The sequence below is a fragment of the Apodemus sylvaticus genome, chromosome 9 (genome assembly GCF_947179515.1).
Source record: "Apodemus sylvaticus chromosome 9, mApoSyl1.1, whole genome shotgun sequence".
In the NCBI taxonomy this organism is placed as follows: domain Eukaryota; kingdom Metazoa; phylum Chordata; class Mammalia; order Rodentia; family Muridae; genus Apodemus; species Apodemus sylvaticus.
In genome coordinates this window covers 26,572,359-26,596,783 of record NC_067480.1, presented here as the reverse complement: position 1 = coordinate 26,596,783, position 24,425 = coordinate 26,572,359, and the positions used below count along the sequence as shown (strand labels likewise).

At 38.6% G+C, this 24,425-nt stretch overlaps 1 protein-coding gene across 4 annotated transcripts in view; it reads left to right on the top strand.

Moving 5' to 3' along the window:
* The window catches only part of Gigyf2 (GRB10 interacting GYF protein 2), a 122,592-nt gene that overhangs the window by 5,686 nt on the left and 92,481 nt on the right, over positions 1-24,425 (top strand). For 3 of the 4 annotated variants that reach the window (XM_052192302.1, XM_052192301.1, XM_052192299.1), the window contains exons 2-3: positions 2,406-2,470; positions 21,972-22,054. In XM_052192302.1, coding sequence (XP_052048262.1) covers positions 22,014-22,054 — 41 coding nt within the window. In that variant the 5' untranslated portion in view covers positions 2,406-2,470; positions 21,972-22,013. The remainder of the gene's footprint in view (positions 1-2,405; positions 2,471-21,971; positions 22,055-24,425) is intronic. The other variant, XM_052192300.1, reaches the window with a different exon arrangement.

Genomic DNA, 24,425 nt, shown 5'->3' with positions numbered 1-24,425 from the left:
AAGTTTACTATTGTTGTTGTTATTATTTTGTTTTGTTTAAAAAGAATTTGTGTGTTGTGTCTGTGGAGGTTAGAGGACAACTTTGTGAAACTGGCTCTTCCCTTCAGGCTCCTGGAGTTGGATCGCAGGGCATCAGGCTTAGGGGCTGTACCCACACCACTGGCCTGTCTCATAGTTGTGTCCTTCCACCTCCACTAGGCTAGGTGAAGGCTGAACTATGTAGCCGAGGATGACCTTGAACCTGATGATCCTCCTGCTTCCAGGGTTACTAGCCTGTGCTTCCTGCCTCTCCCTATGCCCCCCTTATGCTGGGGAATCAAACTAAGATTGATTCTCCAGCCCAGATCTGAGTATTTTGACTAGATTATTATTATTTTTATATTGTCATGCATTCATATGAATGAAAATTACACTAATTTCATAGGATATAAAATAATACCATTAGTTTTCCCTGACCTCATTGTGTGAGGTCAGGAAAAAAGGGAAGAAATCTGAAAAGAAAAGAATATTCTTGTAAGTTAACAAACTTAATTTTGTAAAAATGTTTTCTAAACAGCCTAGTAACCCAGCACTTGGGAGGTGCAGGCTGGAGGATCAGGAGTTCAAGGTCACCTTCTAAGTAGTGAGTTGGAGGCTGGCCTGGGCTACAAGAGAGACCTCAAAAAACAAGAAAACAAGTTTTCAAGGTTACCTCTCTATACTAAGAAACACTTTTTTTTTTTTTAAACTGAAAGGTTGTTTTTATTAACTTGAGCTTAGAGGATATCTTGAACTTAAATTCTGTAGGAGAGTTCTTTGTCTCATTCTACTCCCTATTCTCTCTCCTTTTAAAAACTGTAGAGTTTATGGGGCTGGAGTAGTGGCTTGGCAGCTAGAGCACTTGCTCTTGTCCCACAGCCAGTGGTTCACAACTGTCAGCTCTAGGATGTTCTATGGCCTCCGTTGGCACTCCCCACTTCTGAAGGTGCATGCACCCCCCCACGAACATATTAAGAAAAAATATGTAGCTTTCTAAGGCTATCTGGTGAATTTTATGACATTGTAATATGTCTTTTGGGGGAATTAAAAGTGAAGTGGGGTTTCTTAAGTTATTTCCTTACAGTTCATGAAATTGTCAACTTTTTGTTTTTAACTAAAAATTTACTGTTTATGTGTGTATGGGTGCTTTGTTTGCATGTATTTCCGTATATCATGTGTGTGCCTGGTGCCTGTAGAGGCTTGAAGAGGGCATTGGAGACGTGTGGTTGCTGGGAATTGAATCTGGGTCCTCTGGAAGAGCAGCCACTGCCCTTAACCACTGAACCTTCTTCCTGTCTAGCCCTTTGAGGCAAGTTCTTGCTGTATAGTCCAGGCAAGCCTCAGTGCATGGCCCTCCTGCCTCTTTGCCTTCTCCGTACTGGGATTACAGGTATGTGCCAACATGCTTGAGATTTCTTGCACAGTGTTCTTGTCATCATTTTGGCCAAGAAACTACTTGACAATGTGCTTTAAAACACCTTTTTGTAACTGCAGATCCACTTGTGGGTCATTAAGGTTCTAAGCAGCCCAGTATTTAGGAGGCAGAGGTAGGTGGATTTTTATGATTGCCAGGACTGCATAGTTGAGACCCTGTCTCAAAAACAAGCAGGTTGTGATTTAGCCCCTGAAGCCATACCTGAAGGTTTTACTTGTTAGACATTGTATACCAGTCAGATTCTGGGGCCTCTGGTATTATTTTCATAGGACTCACATTGTTGTGGTGCTGCTGTTTTTCCCTTCCTGCCATCAGATATTCTTTAAAGGTTAGTACCAGAGCTCTATAAAGCAGGGTTTTTTTTGTTTGTTTGTTTGGTTTTTGGTTTTGTTTTTCGAGACAGGGTTTCTTTGTGTGGTCCTGGCTGTCCTGGAATTCACTCTGTAGACCAGGCTGGCCTCAAACTCAGAAATCCACCTGCCTCTGCCTCCTGAGTGCTGGGATTACAGGCCTGTGCCACCACGCCCGTTTATAAAGCAGTTTTTGAAAGGAAACCTCAAGTCATCACTTGTGTTTCTAAGTTGTGTTTGTCATTGTCACCAAAACCACTTAGGACTTTAGTTTAAGTTCTGTACTTTTTCTATCTTTTCATAGAACTAGTGAGGTTGTCTAGATGTGGCAGAGTCTAGTTTGTTGTTGACTTTAGTTGTTTTCTGAGATAGTCTTGCTGTACTGTCTAGGAATCCTCTCTTTCTTAGTCTCATAAGTACTACAGGCACATTGTTGTTGTGCTGGGCAGAGGGTCTGATTCACAAACATACCAGATGCTCTTAGTATTTTGATCAGGCTTGGAAACTATTTCCTGTAAAATACATTCATGAGAAAAACTTTTTCTTGTAAAGTTTACTGAGACTGCTAGATGATTTACATTGATACTTCTTATAATTCACAGTGTTAAAAAGACCTGAAAACATTTGCTGAAACCTCTTGCTGTGAGAAAGCAGAACTTTTGAACAGGTAAGGTTGAAGGGAAGCACAGAATGTATGTTTATGACAGTAGTCCCCTGTCCCCTAAGGATCCAGGCCAGCACCTCGTGTGTCCTAGGTAAGTGCTTTACCACTGAATTTTACCTAGCCCCCAAATAGTAGAGTTCATGTTTGCTTTTAGGGTTCAGTTTTTTTTTTTTTCATTATTTTTTCTGAGGTTACAGATAGTGAAAAGGTACCTGAAAAAGTACCTTTCAGATCCTTTATGAATCAGAATAACATACCCTTTCTGAATTGGTTGTAGTGTGACTTTGTGGAGCAGGAAGAAGAATGCTTTGAGTGCAAATGTGCTGAGAGGTATTTATTTTCAAGAGTTGCGGCTTCGAGAGGAACTTGGACTAGGAGTCATGATGTCTAGCATGTACTTTCCCCCAGTGGGATAAAAGCATCCTTTTTTTCTGTTCTGTTTTAGTTGTGTTTCTGTAGTCAGGACTTTCACGCTTTAATAAACACACGGAAGAATATGGCTGCTTCACTCCTGGGGTTACAGATAAACTTGAGCAAACTGATGACTAGCTCAGGGTCCCAACTGCTATGAAGGGAGATAGGATGGATTGCATTTCCTTTGGTTTCCATCTTTGTTTCATCTAGTATGGCAAAGGTTGGACTCTAGAAGGACAAGTATAGCAAGCTGACAGTCTGCGTTTGCCTCCAAGACTAGTGGCAGATCTCAGAGAATGCATATTGGTAGTTCTAAGGTAGATCCAGTAGAAACTTCTAGACATTTTTCTGTTCTAGCATTCTAGAACAATTTTTATATGTCTTGCTAAACTTAAATGTTCTGAAGATGTGGTGTTTCTTATGCATCTTATTTTGGAGATGAGGCCTAGTAATTCTTACCTTGCATCAGTGTTGGAACCTCCCAGTTCTCTCTCTCTCTCTCTCTCTCTCTCTCTCTCTCTCTCTCTCTCTCTCTCTCCCTCTCCCTCTCTCCCTCTCTCTCCCTCTCTCTCCCTCTCTCTCCCTCTCTCCCCCTCTCTCCCTCTCCCTCCCTCTTCCTTTCTTTTTCCCTCCCTCCCTCCCTCTCTCCTTCCTTTCCCCCCCTCTCTCTCCTGTCTTCTCTTAATTACATTTATTATGTTGTGTATATATGTGAGTATGTGTGTGGGAGTAAATGCCACGCCACTTGTGTAGAGGTCAGGGATTGATTCTCTCCTTCAACCACACTATGTCCAGGGATTATTGAACATAGGTTGTCAAGCTTGGCAACAAGCACCTTTTCTGGCTGACCTGTTTTTGTTAGCCCCAGTTGACAAAAAGTTCTAGATTTGGGGGGTGGGAAAGCCCAGGCTAGAAATTTAGCAAAGTAACAAAAACAGATGACTTTGGTTTGTGGAAAAATTGTTGATTGCTTTTATACATTTTAATTGTTGATACTTCTTACAGTATTAAGCTCATGGGCAGTATTCAGAATTTATAGATGATATTCACAGTATTACAGGACTGTGTAGTGAGACACTTCTCATGGCAGCCTCCCTGACAAAAAAAATGAAAGAAGCAAGAATAAAGAGTAATAGTACTTAGCTGTTGGAGAAGATGAGTGACATAGTATAGATTTTAGAAATTACATATATCTATAAATTATTAGGAAATTTAGAAGTAAACTTAGTGTTTTTAATATGGTATTAGGGATCTAACTCAGGGCATTGGGTATGTCTAAGCACATGATTTATTATTGAACTACATCCTTTGCTCCTTAAGTAAACTGTGTGTATGTGTCTGTATATGTGTAAAACAGGGTCTCAACTGTATATCTGTAGGACTAAGGGGCTCCCCTCCCATTGATGCCAGATAAGGTAATCCTCTGCTACATATGCAGATGGAATGATGACTAATCTTAACTGTATCTAGAATCAGCTAAAACCAAAGATTCTGGGCACACCTTCAAGGGATTTTTTTTCCTTGAGGGAGGGGTTAAAAGGGTGGGGGAGTACCCTCTTAGAAGCAGGGGGGGGGACAGGGGAGGGGATCGAGATTTAACTGGGAAGGGGGATAACATTTGAAATGTAAATAAATAAAATAACCAAAAAAAAAAAAAAAAGGTTAGTCATCACAGTATTGAGGGCCATATCATCAAATAGTGAAAAGCAGAGAGATGTGTGTTTAGTTTTCTGATAGTAGTAGTAGTAGTAGTAGTAGTAGTAGTAGTAATAGTAATAATAACAACAGAAAAAAACTTATTATCTGAAGGTTTAGACAAGTTAAACATTTGGAACCTTAATTTCATAGCCTTAAGTATACTAGGGAAATTGTGAGAATTAATCTAAAATGTCTAAGCAGTTCCTAGCATGAAGTAGTCATTCAATGAATGTGATAACTTTTATGAATGTTATAAGTAAATAAGTAAATCTTGAGTCTAAAATTTTATATATTTTTTTAGAAGTTTAGTTTTTTGCTTTTTTGTTAAGTGTTTTACCTACATGTGTGTATGCACACCACGTATGTGCCTGGTGCCCGAGGAATCCAATTAGATTCCCTGACACTGATTTAGAGTATGTTTGTGAAATACAGTGTGGGTGCTGGGATCTGAGCCTGTCTTCTGCAAGAGCAGTTAAGTGAGCTTAACTTCTAAGGCATTCCTCCAGCCCCCTTGGTATTTGTTGTTGTTTTGAGATAGTTTTTTTTTTTTTTCTTAAGATTTTTTTTATTGTTATATGTAAGTACACTGTAGCTGTCTTCAGGTGCACCATAAGGTTGTGAGCTACCATGTGGTTGCTGGAATTTGAACTCAGGACCTTCAAAAGAGCAGTCAGTGCTCTTAACTGCTGAGCTATCTTTTTAGCCCTGTGTTTGGACAGATCTGGCTTCTTTTTCCTGAGAGCTCAGATTCTAGGCATGTACCATTATTTAAAACTTTATTTTAGGGACTGGAGAAGAGGGCTCAGTGGTTATGAGTACTGTTGCTCTTACAGAAAACCTGGGTTTGGTTCCTGGCACTTACCAGGTGGTTCAGAAACATCTGTAACTTCAGTTCCAGGGGATCTAAAGGCACTAGGTAGCACATGGTGCACAGACTTGAATGCAGACACACAGAAAATTAAAATAATACATCTTTAACAAAACCCTTTATTTTTATGTGTACTAGTATTTGCATGTATGTATGTGTGTATGTATGTGTACCGTATGCATGCCTGGTGAATGAGGAAGCCAGAAGAGGGCATTGCAGCTCTTGGAACAAGATGTAATAGAGCCTGGGACCTCTACAAGAACAACAAGTACTTTTAATCATTGAGCCATTCCTTACTGTATCACCATTTAAAGTATCTTTTCTGTTCTTGTTTTCAAAAATGAGGTCACACTCTATATCCCACTACATGTATTTCTGCATGCAGTGCCCAAAGAGGCCAGAAGAGGCTGTTGGAATCCTCTGGAATTGGATGGTTTTGAGCAGTCATGTGGGTGCTGGGAATTAAATCTTTTGGAAGAACAGTCAGTACTCTTAACTGCTGAGGCAACTTTCCAACTCGAGAAAGATACAATTTTAAAATTGCATTGTCACATTTTAAATCTTAGGGATGGCCAGGTGATCTTTTATGCCCCTTGATAAGCTTTCCAGGGTGTGTGCATGAGTTTATATATTATAATTTGATATTTTGTGGCAGGATCATGCTGTGTAACCCCAGCTGGCTTGGAACTCATTGTGTGGATCAGACTGACTGTCCTTGAACCTGCTGAGTTCTTCCTGCCTCTTGAGTACTGAGTACTGAGATTAAAGATGTGTGTCATCATACCTGACTGTTTGTTTTAAAAAAATTTTTTTTTTTTTAATGTTTTCTTCTTTCTCTGAGATATATGCTGATTTGCAGTTGCTGGGGATTTAACCTCAGGGCTTTGGACATGTTAGGCAAACACTTTTTTTTTTTTTAAAGATTTATTTATTATTATATGTAAGTACACTGTAGCTGTCTTCAGACACACCAGAAGAGGACGTCAGATCTTTTTACAGATGGTTGTGAGCCACCATGTGGTTGCTGGGATTTGAACTCAGGACCTTCAGAAGAGCAGTCAGTGCTCTTAACCTCTGAGCCATCTCTCCAGCCTCAGGCAAACACTTTTTATCATTGACTACCTTCATTCCATTTTGATCTTAGGACCTGCATTAGTCTGATTGTTGCAGTAACAACACACAGGTGTGAACCCCAGTGGAAACATCGTAGCAGCATCTACATAGGCTTGTATTCAGGGTGTACCATCCCATGGTGGAAGGCAGCAAGACAGGGAGGAAGGCAGCAAGAGAGGGAGGAAGGCAGGGGAATGAGGAGGGATTTGAACTTGCTTTCTAATGACTCTCGTTAGTGATGCCTAACCACAGTTAATAGCATTAATTCATTCATGAGACAGAGGCATTCTTTTTACTTAATCATCTCTTGTGACTGTTTGGGAAATTTCCAGCACATGAACTTTGGGGGATGTATTCAAACTGTACCAGGATTTGTTTACTGCTAAAAAGTTACTGAAGACCCAACAAAATCAGTTGTTTTCCTTGTGGTAATAGTCTCTTTGTTTTCTTTGAAAAAAATGACCTAACTCTGATAACCATTTGTCTGTCACCTGTTTTATTTTGTTTTATTTTTTTTTCTTCCAAAATAATCTCCCTTGGGGGGGCGGGAAAACAAAACAGCTTAGTTAATCTAAAACTTATGAGTGGTTGTGCCTTTCTTGATGACATTGGTATGCAGGAAAAGTTAGTGCTTTAGTTTATTCCCTATTTCATCAAACATTATTAAAACACACACTCAGTAGTTTGTTTGTTTGTTTGTTTTTTTACTTGTCAAACAAGGCATTCCTCCCCCCACCCATCATCCCAACACCCCCAACAAGGCATTCTTTAAAAGAGGTGCTTTTCCTCTTTTGTGATGTATGCTGCTAGCAATGAAGAATAGACTGGTTGCTAGTGTGGTTCATTCTTAATAATGTTGTTATAATAACAGTAATAGTACCACTCATTGCATGGTTAGTATGGTGCTGACTCAGAGTAAAGGCAAATAATATTTTGGCAGTATAATGGTCAAATATTGATATTATAAATATCCAATGTCAAATGTTATATAATTACACTGAATTTTGATTTTGTTGGTTCCCTCTTTTTGAGACAGGCCACATGTATTCCAGGTTGGTCTTGAACTTCTGAACCTGTGTTTCCACCTTCTGAGTGCCAAGTTTACGTGTATGTCTTAGTTCTGTGAAGTGCTTGGCATTGAACCCAGGGCTTCATACATGAAAGGCAAACACTACCATCTAAACTACATCTCTAGTTCATATATTGAGTTCTTAAAACCAATTTAAAATTTGTTTGAATTGTAATCAGATATCATTGAGGTTTAAATTTTGTTGTTGCTAGGGATTGAATCCAGGGCCTTGTGTAAGCAAAACCTGTTATTTCCACAGTTTTCAACCTAGAGCCTTCATTGCAGGTTTTTAGGGCTGAGTAGGTACAGATTTTGTGGAAGTTATAATCAGTTACAATTCCTTTAAAAGTACTCTCCAGCACTGTTAAATAGGATTTATGCTATGATGGACTGTTTTGTCAGTCACCATTGACCAGTGCAGTAGCTATACACAAATATGTTTAATGAACTGTGGTTGTGACTGAGGAATTTTTATTTACTTTACTTACTTAATAGTAGTTAGTAGTTCAGGTTGGTCTGGAACTTTATGTGTCGTCTGGGCTGATCTGAAATTCATAGCAATCTTCTTGTGTCTGTCTTGAGTGCTAATACTGTTGGAGGGAATGTGTTAATCACACTTTTTTTTGAATGTTACAAAATGGCTGGAGATGCTGGGTAGTGGTGGCGCACACCTTTAATCTCAGCACTTGGGAGGCAGAGGCAGGCAGATTTCTGAGTTTGAGGCTATTCTGGTCTACAGAGTGAGTTCCAGGACAGCCAGAGCTGCACAGGGAAACTCTGTCTCGAAAAACAAAACAACAACAATAACAAAACAAAATGGCTGGAGATGTATGTAGTTCAGTAGTAGAATCTGGCATGGTCAAAATTGGATTCCATCCCAAGGAACACCAAAAAATGCCGCCAAACCAAAATAATAAGAATTGAATGCAAAAAAGTTAACCTTTGTAGTTATAGTCTTAGCTTTTTTTTTTTTTTTTTTTATGATAGGCTTTAGTTTTAAGAAAGGTTGTAGAAAATTGAAAAGAGAAAAAAAGGAAAGAAGAACAATTGTAGAAAATTGAGAGGATACTATTTCTCCCATGTCTACTATTTCTCCCATGTCTACTGTTTCTGTGATACATTATTATACTTAGTAAGCCAAAATTGGCACCTTGTTGTTAAAATGTGTCATTTGTTCTTTCCCTGTTTGTTTAGTTTTATCTGGTACTTTTTGTTGGCAGATAAGTGCAGGACACCATATGACATTTAGTTTGTATCTTTACCCTTTGGCTCTGACTGCTTTCTTTGTTTTAAAATTCTTGATGAGTTTAGCACTGGTCAGGTGTTTCTGTAGAACTTTATTAGAGTTTGTCTGATGTTTTCCTTATGATTTGATGGGGGTTGTAGGATTTTAGGAGATCACAGGGTAGAAAGTGCCATGTATATCATACTAAGGGAATACATAGAAGGTAGAAGAGGATCTCTTGACTTCAAGGCTAGCCTGGTCTAGTGAGTTCTGGGCTAGTTGAGGCAAAGTGAGACCCTGTCTCAAAAAAAGGGGTGGGGGAATACACTGATCATGTGGTTTATCATATTACTCTTGATAGTCGCCTTGATACATTTGGTCATTGTAGTTATTTCTTCTAAGTTAAGCTGTGGCTACTTTGTTTTCCCTCTTCCCCCTCCCCCCTTCTTCCAACCCTCCCCATTTACTTCTACCTGGTTTCTCAACTGTGTTGCCTCTTATTTTTTACACACACACACACACACACACACACACACACAATCTGTATATGTATTCATCCTTTTGGAATTTTTTTTTTTTTCTGAGACAGGGTTTCTCTGTGTAGCCCTGGCTGTCCTGGATCTCTGTAGACCAGGCTGGCCTCAAACTCAGAAATCCACATGCCTCTGCCTCCCAAGTGCTGGGATTAAAGGTGTGCACCACGAACTGCCCAGCCCTTTTGGAATTTTTAAATTAATTAAATTAATCTTTCTGGAGGCATTTAACTCTTTACTTTTTAAAAAATATCAACCTTTTTGGGCTGTTGAGATAGCTGGTAAAGGTGCCTGTTGCCAAGCCTGCTTGCTGATCCCTATTCCTGGGACCCACATGGTGGGAGGAGAGAACCAATTCCTGCATATTGTCCTCTAATCTCCATAAATGTGCCCAAGGTATGCATGTATCTACACATATACATATATAATACAAAACAAATAAAAACCTTTTTGAAGGTTGGGTGATACTTCTGTTGCTAAGTAACGAGTAATAAGTTTGATTTCCAGAACCCATGTAAAAAAGGCCAGGACTGTAATCCTCTAATGCTGGCCAGCCAGTCTCTAATTTCCATAAGCTTCATTCAGGTCAGTGAGAGATCCAGTTCAAAAGATGGATGGTACCTCAAGAGCAACACCTGAGGCTTTTCTGTGACTTCCATGAACAGTGACTTACATGCATCTCCTGACCCAAATCAAAAGTTTTGGTAACGAAATGTTTGTTTGTTTGTTTGTTTAGTTATTTGGTTTTTTTCGAGACAGGGTTTCTCTGTGTAGCCCTGACTATCCTGGAACTCACTCTATAGACCAGGCTGGCCTTAAACTCAGAAATCTGCCTGCTTCTGCCTCCCGAGTGCTGGGATTAAAGGTGTGAGCCACCACCGTCCAGCTCATTTTTATTATTTTTAATTATGTATATATGTGTTTGTTTATGCTCCTGATCCTTTTGTTTTCCATTTTCTGAGTACTAGGATTATTCAATTTTTCTCTTCATACTCAAGCTGTGGCATGGGTACACACAGACACACACACTGTTTAAAAACAAAACACATCTAAAACTCATGGGCTGGCCAGAGGACTTAACAGGTAAGGATGATTGCCACCAAGCCTGACAACCTGAATTTAGTTCCTGGGACTGGCATGCTGTCCCTCTTCCCCCCAACAGGTAAACAGATATAATATCAAAACGAAAGTAAACATTGTTTTGGATACACACATGTGTGGTCTTTTAAATTGTGTTGGGTGTAGTCTCTGTAATTTTCCCTATAGTCCTTATGTCTGCTTTTACTCAGTTGCTTTTACTAGGCTGGTGTCTTTACTAGATAGTGCCATTGTATTCCTTATTTTAATACAGTCAGGTAGTCTGGTTTTGTGTTATCAAATAGTGTTATCTGAATCCATTAGATTTTTATATTGGACCAAAGGAAATATTATACATTTCTTTTAGAAAACTTACCCTTAAATACTTCTGTGCCTGAATGTTACTCTCTAGAAGCTGGGCCTGCTGGGAAAGAGAATAAGAGAGTAGAAGAGCTTGGGAGAGGGATGTCCTGCTCTGTCAGTAATAAAGTTCCTTCTAGTAGGAAGAATGGCTTTTGCCTTTTTGCAGTTTGGAGTTTTAAAAAAAAAATAATCAGTTGCCGGGTGGTGGTGGTGCACACCTTTAATCCCAGCACTTCGAAGGCAGAGGCAGGCGGATTTCTGAGTTCGAGGCCAGCCTGTTCTACAGAGTGAGTTCCAGGACAGCCAGGGCTATACAGAGAAACCCTGTCTTGAAAAAAACTTAAAAAAAAAAAAATCAGTCAAGATGTTCTTTTCTCCCAAAATAGACACCTTTTTATTGGAAATTAGAAGTGCAAGGTAAGCCGGGCAGTGGTGGCACATTTAATCCTAGCACTTGGGAGGTAGAGGCAGGTGGATTTCTGAGTTCCAGGCTAGCCTGATCTACAGAGTGAGTTCCAGGACAGCCAGGGCTACACAGAGAAACCCTATCTCGAAAAAACAAAACAAAAAAACCCAAAAAAACAGACAAAAAAGAAGTGCAAGGTAAAAGAAAAGCAAAGAGGTCTCATAAACTATGAAGATTTGATCATTTTTTGGGATTGCTCATCAGGAACATTTAAATTTCATAAGCTTTTACGGCAGGAAAACCCTTGGAGTATTTTTATTTGATTTTCATTAGTGATTAGATGGAGTTTCATGAGTTTAAAATTCATTTGAAAATATTTGTGGCAAGATAGTACAAGAGACTAATAGCAAATGCTATGCTTAATTTTTTGGAACAAACAAGGTTTTATTGTTACCCTAGGCTGGCCCAAAACTCATGCTCCTCCTGCATTGACCTTCTTAGCTGGAATAGGAAAAATAGGTGTAGGTTATTTCCTACAACCAGTCATTCTCAGAGAACTAGTGTTTATGTTTTATGTACAGTCTATTACTTTTTCATGTGTATACATTGTATATTTAAGAACATGAATACAGTGCTTTTCCAAAAAACTAATATTTTAAAGTTAAAATTGATTTGTGAAATTAGGCTTTTATTTAATGATTTATTATTATTTTATGTGTATTGGTGTTTTGTCTGAATGTGGAGAGGAAGTGGAGTTACAGACAGTCCTGAGCTGCCATATGGGTGTTGGGAGCTGAAGCCTGCCTGGTCCTGGAAGAGCAGCCAGTGCTCTTAACCACGGAGCCATCTCTCCAGCTCCTCCTAATCTTCTGTTTTAAAATTTTTTAATTGTAGGATAATAGATTGATTCTGATTTACAAGACTTGTAATGCCTCATGTATATTAAGGTTTAAATCTCTTTAATACAAAGTAAGACATTTGGTAACAAACATCTCATAATAAATTGTCAACCTGTATAATGTCAAGAACAGTTCAAGGCCTAGCTGTCACCATTTCAACCCTCTGTAGCTTGACCTTTATGTAGCAGCTATAGGATGAGCAAGGCTGTTCTCTTGATGCTGGAACTTGATTTCCCAATTTCTTTGTCACTTAAAGTGTTCCCTGGACTCATCCATCAAGTCTTCTGTTAAAATCTTGCTTTCTTCTTGAGAGCTTTGAAGCTTTTAAAAAAAATATTTTTTTTTGTTTGATGTGTATTAGTGTTTTGCCTTCATATGTGTCTATGTACTATGTATGTATGTTCCTGGTGCACATGAAGGCATTGGATCTCTTGGAACTAGAGTTCTAGATGGTTGTGAGCCACCATGTGGGTTTGGTGAATCTAACCCAGGTTTTCTTAGAAGGGCAGTCATTAGCCCTTGAGCCATCTCTCCAGTCCCTTTAGTTTCTTGAATGTAGTGCTCCTCTGTTGCCCAGAACCCAACAGGGACTGGTGTTTGGTTGGTATCTGATAGTTTTGGGAGAACACTGTCGTCTTATTGTAAAGTAGGTGCCTTTGTTTTAGACTAGATAGAAACAATAAAGTTTCTATCTTTAAGCTGTATTAGCCCATTTACGACTTTGGACACTCTTGCAGATGAGCAGCACTAGTAGTCTTAAGTTTTGGAAACTGAGTTGTTCATGTTGACTTAGTAGTTGTTTAGCTAGTTTTTGGGATGTCATAGTAATTTTGATCAATAATTGTCCTCACCTTGGTGTCTGTGTGTGTTTTTGTGTGTGTGTGTGTAACTTACACCTAACACATGCTAGACACCAAGTTATATAATCTTCTTTCCCTTTAATATATTTGATACATTTAATATAATTCATATAATCATTTATATAATCATTTGATACATTTAATACAATTCATATAAGTTTGGGCTTACGTTTTTGTGTGGGTATGAGAGAGAGAGAGAGCAAGAGCAAGAGTGAGCGTACCAGCTAGAGAATAACATCTAGTGTTTCACCTTACTGGTTTCCACCTTATTTTATGAGACAGGTTCTCATTGAGCTTAAAGCTCAATTTCAGTTCAACTGGCTATTAGGTACCCCAGTTCTTCTTTCTCAGCCTTTATTTCCCCTAGGGATGCTGTTACAGCTAGGTGCTGCTCTGACCAGCTTTTATGTGGATGCTGGCAGTCTGGTTCTCAAGTTTGTTGCTTAGCAAGCATTTACCCAAAGTCATCTTCCCATATCCTAATGTATGTTTTAACCTTTGCTATGTGTAATTGCTGTTATGAGTCTAAATATAATATGGAGTCCCTCCCTGTCTTTGTGTCTGTGTGTGCATGTGCATATTTGTGTGCCAGATGTGTTTGTATATGTGTATGCTTAAATGTAGTTCCCAGAAGACATTAACTTTTGCTCCTTGGGAACTAATCATCTCATCTTTAAATTAATTAATTAATGCCTCTTTGTGTGTATGTACCCATGTGTATATATGTGTTAGAACACGCACAAGAAGTTAGAGGACTCCCTACAGGAATCTTTTACTATGGGTTCTGGGGATCAAAATCAGCTCCTTAGGCTTAATGGCAATACAAAGCTGAGCCATTTTGTTAGTCCCACTTTTTTTTTTCTTTTTCTTTTTTTTTTTTTTAAAGATTTATTTTATTTATATGAGTACACTGTAGCTTCAGACATACCAGAAGAGGACATCCAATCTTGTTACAGATGGTTGTGAACCACCATGTGGTTGCTGGGAATTGAACTCGGGACCTTTGGAAGAGCAGTCAGTGCTCTTAACCACTGAGCCATCTCTCCAGCCCTTTTTTTTTCTTTTTTAAAGACAAGGGCTCTCATAGGCCTGAGCTCATTGATTAGGCTAAATTGGCTGGCCATTGAACCTCAGATATCCATTTGCCTCTGCCTCCCTAGCACTGGGATTGCCAATGTAGACCATGATGCCTGGCTTTTAAAATGTGGATTCTAAGGCTTGAAATGAGGTCTTACTGTTTGTTTTTTTGTTGTTGTTGTTTTTTGTTTTGTTTTTTTGTTTTTTGTTTTTTTTCCTTTAGTTTTTTCGAGACCAAACATCTGTAACTCTAGTTCCTTGGGGACCAGGAATGCCTGTGGCACACATACATACATGCAGGCAAAACATTCTTACACTAAAAAGTAAACAATTAAATCTAATTTTAAAGGATTAAAAACAAAATTATGACTCAATTGTATACATGTCTGTTCAGCTATACTGAGAATGCATGTTTCAGAATAGAGGATATAATGGGTACAGGGTCTCATGTATCCCAGGGTATCTTCCATCTTGCTATGTAGCTGAGGATTACCTTGAACTTCTGATCTCTCTCCATCTGTCCCCAGTTCTAGGGATTACAGGCATATCCCATTATACCCTGTTATGAGTACTTGAGGATAGAACCCAGAGCATTTTCCATGTTAGGTATCCTTGATTTATAGTGTAATTTTAGTTTGTGGAAATTAATAGCTAATCTCCCTTTCCACTTTGTATAGGTGAACATATAAAGAGTTATGGAGAGACACTTTGTAAGTTTTAACATGTCTGTCTGTCTTTCTTTCTCTCTCTCTCTCTCTCTCTCTCTCTCTCTCTCTCTCTCTCTCTCTCCCTCCCTCCCTCCCTCCCTCCCTCCCTCCCTCTCCCTCCCTTCCTTCCTTCCTTCCTTCCTTCCTTCCTTTCTTCTTTCCTTTCTTTTGGTTTTTTTGGTTTTTTTGGATTTGGTTTTTTCGAGACAGGGTTTCTCTGTATAGCCCTGGCTGCCCTGGAACTCATTCTGTAGACCAGGCTGGCCTCGAACTCAGAAATCCGCCTGCCTCTGCCTCCCAGAGTACTGGGATTACAGGCGTGCGCCACCACCTCCAGGCTTAACATGTTCAGTTTCAAAGTTAGAACTTAAGGGAAGCAAGAATAATCATTGACTTATTAAAATTATTATGTCATGAATATGGATAAACATGGTGACAGTTGTGTCAGCTGCAGATGTCTAGCTATGGCCTTTCTCTATCTCTAACCTCTAGCACAGAGACATTGCACGTACCTCCAGTGCTTGCCCCTTACCCAGGTTGTTTTTTTTGTTTTCTTTTTTTTTTCTCTCTCCTTTTTTAAAGACAGAGCTTGTGTAGCTTAAACTAGCCTCTAACTCACTGTTAGCTGAGGTTGACTGACCTCCTAATCCTTTCTCCTCCATCTCCCTGGGAGGACATTAGAGAGTGCCCAAGTTCCTAGAACTGGAGTTACAGGCAGTGGTGTGCTGCTCTCTGGGGGTGCTGGGAGTTAAACTTTGCACCTCTGCAAGAGCAGTATGTCTCCTAATTACTGTACCAACCCTCTAGCTTTGCAAATTGGGTTTCTACAAAATGAAATTATTTTGGAGATCGGATCTGGCTACATAGCACAGACTAACTATTCCTGAACACATTTCTTCCTTTGCCTTTGTAGTATTCATGCATTTTCACATTTAGCTTAGGCATTTTGTTATAATTAGGTATGAGTTAAAAGAATTCAGACTATTGAGAGACAATGTAAGAAGACTCTTTAAGAGTTAGCAGTAGTTGAGAGAAAATGATTAGGTGAAGGATTGAGAAGTAGAAGGAGTTTTTACATGATTGGCTTTTTCAGTGTGATTGACCAGTAAAATTTTCAAAAACTATGGTACAGTATCAGTAGCTGCTTGCTTTGAGGTAGGCTAATTCAATTGATTTAGAATGATACACAAAGAATGAAAATAATAATAAATAATAAGAAAGAAAAGTTAATACAGAGAAAAAAAACCCAAGTTTGTAATTTGTGGGATGGTGGGCTGGTCCTTCCTCCCACATTCCTTTATCCAGGCCAGTTAGAGACTTGTCCTCATTTCCCGTGTGCCCTTTTACATTTTAAGTGAGCAGAGTTCTAGCCACCTGGACTTAGTAGAAGACAGCACTTGAGCTCACAGTTAAATAAATTAGCCATGGATAGTCTGGGGGAAATTAGGAAAGGAGAAACAAAAGTTTGAGCCAAAACTATCCAGATAATACTAGTCATAGGTAGAAAAATGAACACCACCCCCCCCCCACCCCCCCAGACAGGGTTTCTCTGTATAACTGTCCTGGCCATCCTGGAATTCGATTTGTAGAACAGGTTGGCCTCACGGAGATCCGATTGCCTCTGCCTCCTGTTTGGCTTGAAGAACTGGTTTTAAAAGAAGGCCGTCACATCCCACATTTTACAAACTCAGAGCTATTTTCCAGTGGTCAGGAAGCTTGTAGAGGTTTGAGTTGAGAATATTTGGCTAGGTGGGGTTTGAAGTAATGCCCTTGGGTGAAGTGCATGCAGATTTGAGGGTAGCCTAATCTACAAAATAAGTTCCTCAGGGCAGCCAAGGCTGTGTAGTGAAACCCTGTCCAAAAATAAAAAATAAAAAAGGAAGGCTAGTCTCTCTTCAGCACTTAGCTATAGCTTTAGAAAGGACTCTTCAGAGATAAGGTGTACATTTTATTTCATCTAATTTATAATTATATATTATAATTTATAATATAAAAACTATGTAAGAAGTCCCTTCAGATCATAGAAATCTATAAATTGGCTGTATTAAATTGATTGGAATGAAGATCTAGGGTATGGAACTCAGAATTGAGTACAGTTCTTAATCTCTCCTTTAATTCATAAAGGAAAAGGAGTGGAACACTTCTGTTTGCTCTCCTGAGAATTAATTGCTTTGGTTGTTCTTAGAGTTCTCCAGAAGTGTTTACATCAGGAGATAATTCTAGGGAACTATGTTATAATTGATAGCCCGGTTCAAGTTTTGGAGCATTTGGTGTTTGTGAAGTTTTGCCATACCTAAAGGTTTATAGTGAGGATGATCAAGTGTGCTCATCCTCCCTAGGGAACACACATAGATATATATGTCCATCACAAGTGTTCCCTGTGTCTAGGAGCTTCTCTTACAGTTTAGGAGTTGAGTTCGAACCCAGTCTCAGAGGCTCTATTAGTACCTTCTTTGTTATTAGCACTGGTGGGATTTGGTGCTTTGAAAGCCTGTGTGATCATATGTGCCTTGAGGTAAGTTAAATAGGAAATTTTTTTTTTTAAAATAAGTATTTTCATCAATGCTAAGTAATTTCATTTTTGTTAGTATCTGCTTGCTCTTTAAATCCAGTCTAGTTCAAACCCTAGCTTGCTTTAGAAATTTAGATCCTCTTTGCAATAGTTAGAAGTCCCCTCAAAGTTCATTTGAAAAAAAATTAGCTTGAAATAGTGGCTTAAAAAAACCTTAAGACAGTATGCCTTTAATCCCAACACTTGGGAGGCAGAGGCAGGCGGATTTCTGAGTTCGAGGCCAGCCTGGTCTACAGAGTTCCAGGACAGCCAGGGCTACACAGAGAAACCCTGACTCAAAAAAACCAAAACCAAAAAACAAAACCTTAAGATTTAAAAAAAAAAAAAAGCATGCCTTTAATGCAAATGCTTGGGAGACAGAGGCAGGTGGATCTCAGTGAGTGTGAGGTTAGCCTGGTCTATAGAGCAAGTTCTAGGACAGCCAGAGCTGCACGGTAAGATCTACATAGAAAACAACAAACAATAGCAACAAAAAGATTAAAACACTGTGAAGCTCTTAACCTTATATATTATTTAGAAGAAAATATGCTCACTGAAGGTATGGCACACATTTGTAATCTCAGTACTCATGAGGCAGAGTTTGGGTGTAGATTGGACTATGTGGTCAGTTCTTAGGAACACTGGCACAGAATTTTCAATTTTTAAAAATTTATTTATTTTTATGTGCATTGATGTTTTATCTGCATGAATATATGTAAGAATATATGTATATATATGCATATACATACACACATACACATACACACATAGATATATATGTGCACCACAAGTGTTCTTGGTGCCTGCAGAGGCCAGAAGAGGGATCTCCTGAAATAGTAGTTACAGACAGTTGTGAGCCACCATGTGGGTGTTGGAAACTTCACCTGTATCCTTTGCAAGAACAGCAAGTGTTCTTAACCACTGAGCAATCTCTTTAGCTTCTAAATGTGTTGTATTACGAAAAAAACTTAGAAAACAATTGATACAGTTTTATTTGGTAGTCAGGTGGTTACTTTCACATTCTTGTACAAAACATACTAAGTGGATTATGGCAGTGAAGTTATGGGGCTGATTTTGGTATGCAGAAGTACTTGTTTTTTTGTTTTTTGTTTTTTAAACAGTCTGTGATCTTGTCTGATAACTTAATTTGGAATGTACTATGAATTTAATTAGATCTAACACATCCATTGTGAAGCTCTTAACCTTATATATTATTTAGAAGAAAATATGCTCACTGAATGTATTGGCACACATTTGTAATCTCAGTACTCATGAGGCAGAATTTGGGTGTAGCTGGACTTCGAGGTCAGTCCTTTTCTCAAACAAAAGAAATGGCTTTCTTAGGAACAATATTTTCAGTTTTTAAAAATTTATTTTTTTACCTGCATGTATGTCTGTATGAAGGTGTCAGATTCCCTGAACTAGAGATGCAGACCATTGCGAGCTGCCGTGTGGGTGTTGGGAATTGAACCTAGGTCCTTTGGAAGAGCAACCAGTGTTTTAAATCACTGAGTCATCTCTCTAGCCTCCATATATTTTTTTAAGGTTTATTTATTTATTAATTATATGTGAGTACACTGTAGCTGTCTTCAGACACACCAGAAGAGGACGTCAGATCTTTTTACGGATGGTTGTGAGCCACCATGTGGTTGCTGGGATATGAACTCAGGACCTTCAGAAGAGCAGTCAGTAGTCAGTGCTCTTAACCACTGAGCCATATCTCTAGCCCTAGTGTCTTTTTTTTTTTTTTTTTTTTTGTTTCGTTTTGTTTTTTTGCATTTGGTTTTTTTGAGACAGGGTTACTCTGTATAGCCTTGGCTGTCCTGGAACTCACTCTGTAGACCAGGTTGGCCTTGAACTCAGAAATCCGCCTGCCTCTGCCTCCCAGAGTGCTGGGATTACAGGCATGTGCCACTACCGCCCGGCACATCCATATTTTTAAAAAGAGATCTTTTTGAGGACTTGGGAGATGGCTCAGTGATCTAAGTGTTTGTCATGAAAGCCTGAGGACTATAGTTTGGCTACTCAGAACCCCTATATATGCCAGGTAGGAATGGCAGCCTGCCAGTGAGTCTAACCTCAGAAGTCAGAGACAAGGAATCACCAGATGAGTCTGGCTAGGGATACTTAGTGATTGATGCTGGTGGGCTCTGGGTTTGATTGAGAGACTCTGCCTCAAGGATGCCATCAAGGATGATTCCTAAAACCAGCTTTGGGTCTCTATATGCACAGGCACCCATGCCCCAGGAACATGCAAACATGCAGGCTTAAGGCATACACTACAGGAAAATTGAAAAAGGGAAACATTTTTTAATTAAGGGAGTTTTAGTAGATTTTAATTATACAGTGTATTATTTTTGTGTACCTCTTAGAAGGAACAGGGGCTAGAGAGATGACTATGTTGGTAAAGTACTTGCCATGCAAGCATTGGGCTTGATCCCTTAGAACCATTATCTAAAACCTGGGTACAGTGGTATGTGCCTATGGTTTGAGCACTGGGGAGGCAGAAACAGAAGGGTCCCTGAGCCTTGCTGGTTGGCTAATCTAATCACATTGGTCAGCTTCAGTAAGAAACCTTAACTCAAAAAGCAGTTAGTGATTGGAGAGTATACCAGAGAGCCACCTCTGGTCTTCACATACAACGTGAAAGAACATAGTTCCCACTTCTCCTTTCCCAGATGTGCAGTAGTAGTGATGTGTCACTCAGAGTGGTGAGGAAGCAGTTTCCTTAGGCTCACTCTTGTAATTCAGATTGACCTTGAACTCAGATCCTCCTGCCATAGTCCTCCCCAAGTGTTGGGATTACATGTGTGCTGGGATTACAAATGGCCTAGAATCATAGGTATGTGCATGCCTGGCTCCAGTATTATCAGTATAAAATTCAGTGCTTTGTTTTTTTTTTTTGACAACTTTGGAAACAATATAGCAGTTTAGTCTTAAATTATTTTGACATATTTGGTGTATACTATGTGAGTACTGTGTATATTTGAGTGTTCTGTGTGCATGTGTGTGCATATGAGTATGAAGGCCAGAGGATATTTGGTGTTTTCCTTAGTTGATTTCTACATCATCAACACATCATCAACACATCATCATCGTTTCATCATCATCAGAGACAGGTCTCTGAACCTGGAGTGCACTGGTTTGGATTGACTGTCCAGCCAGCAAGTCCTAGGGATCTTCCTGTCTCTGTACTTTTATAACGTCCATTTAGCAAAACAATCGTAGGTTCCTCTCTAGGGCTTATGACATTCTGAGGGCCATGGGCTTCTGACCATGCTGACAGTACTAGGCATAGATTCCCTTTGGAGCAGGCCTGTAGTCAGAAAGTGTCCAGCTTACCTCCATCACAATCATGTAACTATTGTACAAGTGAACACATTGTACCTAGCACTGGTGTCAGCAGCATTCAGGATTCACTGCTGTATAATACCTTTGGTGGCTTTTCTCCTCCTGCATAGCACTTTCTGGCACTGTGAAAACGAGCCACCAGGAAGGCAAATTTTCTATTGGTTCCACCTTGATTTCTCTATGTCCTACAACCAAAGTGTTATAAAATCAGTAACAGGGTCTTACCATGCTGTTCTAGTAGGTAACCAAGAGCAATGACAAGTGCCTCTGTTATTTTGGGGCTTTGGGGCATCCCTGACTACTGATGGTTTCACTTAATAACTCATGTCTTCTGAGGGAAACATTGCCTACTCACTCAGGGTTATCTGCCCTTAAAGCAAACACACAAAAAATTGTATTTTAACTTTCCAAGTAGTGGGTTTCTATAAGCATTTCCCACATATCCTTTGTTTTCATCCTCACTCTCCACTCCATCTTTTTTTTTTTTTCATGATTTATTTACTCATTTAATGTATATGCCCTATTTGCATGGACTCCTGCCTGCCAGAAGAGGGCATCAGAGCCCATCACAGGTGGTTGTGTGCCACCAGGTGGTTGCTGGGAATTGCTTTTAACCATTGAGCATCTCTCCAGCTCTCTACTCCCATTTTTATTCCCCTTAAATAAATATTAAATATTAAATAAATATTAAAATCAGTTTGAAGACATTTTTAGTGGTAGTTAGGACCAAATTTAGGCCATGTTTGGATAGTAGATACATTTACATCCCAGATATATTTTAATTTTATTATATTTTATTTATTTTAAGGTCTATTTTAATTTTAAAGAAATTAAAGATGAGAAAGATAACTGGGGCTGTTGATGGTAGAGTGCTTACATAGCATGCAGGGGGCTGGGTTCTACTCCCAATACCACATGGTGATTGATAGTGGACCTATTGCAAGAGAATGACAGAAACCGAGATGAAAGTGTTGCTACCATTTATTTGCTCTTCCCTGCTCTAAGGCTAAAGTGGAATAACCACCATGTGGCTCCAGGCCCCTGCATCTGTTTCTCACTGTGTCACACTTTGATGGTACTCCACGCCTCCTTCCCAGATACATGCAGCAGGAAGTTGAAAGAGAGGGAAATACTCACTTCACTTGGCCAGCTGCATTGCCGTAAACAGTCATTAAGCAATCTCATTCTTAGGAGATTATAAGCAGGTCACACATTGTCTGGCTATATGTTCTGGCCTGGTATTCTTAACTTTTTCTTCACATTGTTTGACAAAGATATGTTTCTATTTAACAGGTTTCTCCATACATAAAAAACTTTTTAAAAATACGGAGAAGAATGGCAGCAGAAACACAGACACTAAACTTTGGGCCTGAATGGTGAGTTTTCAGTCTCATCCTGTTTGATATTGGATGACATATTTACTAGTGTGACACATACAGGTGCTGGGTGGTATATAAATACACATATTTGAGACTTGGTTTCATGTGTATAGCTAAAAAATGTGACTAGCTTATGGTAACTTAAATTTGGAAAAGGACTGCATTCTCTAATTTAATTTTTTCATGGTTTGGTTAGGTGTTGATAATGAAATTAAAACTGTAATTTATTACCCTAGAACATTATTTTTGAGCCTTTGTGTATATACCTAAATATTTACAAACTATCATAGTAATATTTAATATCTATGTTTTCTGCTATAAATATACCTATTAAAAAGTTTTAATAAAGCATTTGAAATTTTTTTATTGATGGGCTAGGCAGGTGGTCCAGAATTAATACTGGCTATTAGCAGTAGCCCATCTAGAGCTGAGTTAGCGTTTGCCATAATAACAATTAATTGACCTTTGAGTCTCTTACAGATATGTTTGGACCCCGAATATGGAATTCTCATGGAATTTTGAGATCCATCACATTATAGTGTGGCTTTCCCCCCCTCTTCTTCTTTCCCCCCCAATGTTGGTGATTGAAGATCCTCTCTTCAGTGGCGTGAATAATGATAGTTAACTTTCCATTCACACTTGGAACAAACCCCTTTGGTAATGTCAAAGGCAGTACCTAAACCAGGGACTGAAGTAGTGTCAACATTCTGTTCAGGTAGTAGTTTGTGAGATTTCTTCTGTAAGAGGTCCTTGTTTGAGGAGTCTTACAAACTTAACTGCTCATACATACTTCTTTTGATATGTAATTCCTAGATATTCTTAACATTCATAGTTAACATTCAGAAACTGAAAAAGAAAGCATTTGAAATTCTGAGAATCAACACACTGCCTATAGTTTGAGTTTATTTTGAAATGTTGATTTAAACAATGCTGCACCTGTTTCAGTTATTTTATATTGAAATACTTTTCTTATTATTAAATCATTTTGTTTCTAGAAAGATCAGAAGTTATAAGTAAACAAGGAAAAGATATAATTACCTTAATTTGATTCTTAGTACACACTGTTCATATCTTGATATATCTTTCCAAGTGGTTTTATGTATCTTGCTTGTATATATGTATATTTTACTTCCACAAAACCGGATCATTCTGTGCATTCAATCTTGTAACCTTTAAAAAACGAAGTAAAAAAAAAAACTTTTAATAAATGTTTTTTGGTTCTATTTAATAGTTTCATTGTATGGATGTACTATCATTTAACCAATTCTCCAGATGGAGCATGTAGAGGCTGTTCTCAGCTATTAGTATTATAGAAACATTTTAACATTTTTATAGATAAATCTTTATTCATATCTTAGTAATTCCTTTAACTAGGTGGATTTAAATGCATATAGTTCACTTTGTAAACCATGATTTTTTTGTACAGCTGTTCTGCCATTATTTTCTTTTGTATTTATACATCCTATACATTTTTCTTTGTAAAACCATGATTTAAATTGTTAAGTAATTTAAAGAGTTTTCTTCTTAAAGCGCTTGATAATAATATGTAGTGGAAAAGCAACACCAGAAAATTTAGCCAAAACCAAAGAATTAAAAACAAAACAAAACCAAAACAACCAAACTGGTGATATTCTTGAGTTTGTTCTTCCATCACTGGTTGGCATGTAGAATCCTATTGAAGTGTAAGTAAAATTTTTGTAAATAAAGTTTTATTGGAAGACAGCATGTTCTTTTTTGTTTCCATGTTACCTTGATGTTTTTGTGCTACTCTGGCAAGGATGAGTAGTTCTATCAGAGGTTGTCTAGTTCTCAGAGCTTGTACACTTCCTTTTTGGTCTTTTGCAGAAAGTTTGCTGTCCTACAACATGTGTTACCAAGCTTTAAATCATTTCCAGGTGTTTCTTTGCCATTGGTCCAATTTGTCTGTAGTGCCTTACACGTCCTCTTTATTGTTACCCTGAAGTATTGTATAGTGTTTGATTTTAACTGAGATAACTTTAGCAGAGGATAGTCATCACTTCCATTCCTAAACAGTTGTTACTTTGGCTAAGCTTGTAAGCATTGGTAGCTCGTAGCCTTTACTGAGTCACCTGAAGTGCAGATCTGAGGAGTGGGAGAGCTGAGTAGGCACCGCCTTCTTTGGATATCCATGAATTTTTTTCAGCCAAGATAGTTTATGAGGTCCTTAAACAACTGAAGTACTCCTGAGATAGAAAGCTGCCATGTGCCTGGAGACTGCTGGAATATGTTTATTCCAAATACTGATGTGAGGGATGGTGTTCAGAATAGTTGATCATCATTGAAAAGAGTGATTATGTTGAGTTATATTGTAACTCTGAACCATATTGAAACATTTAGTGAAATTCTT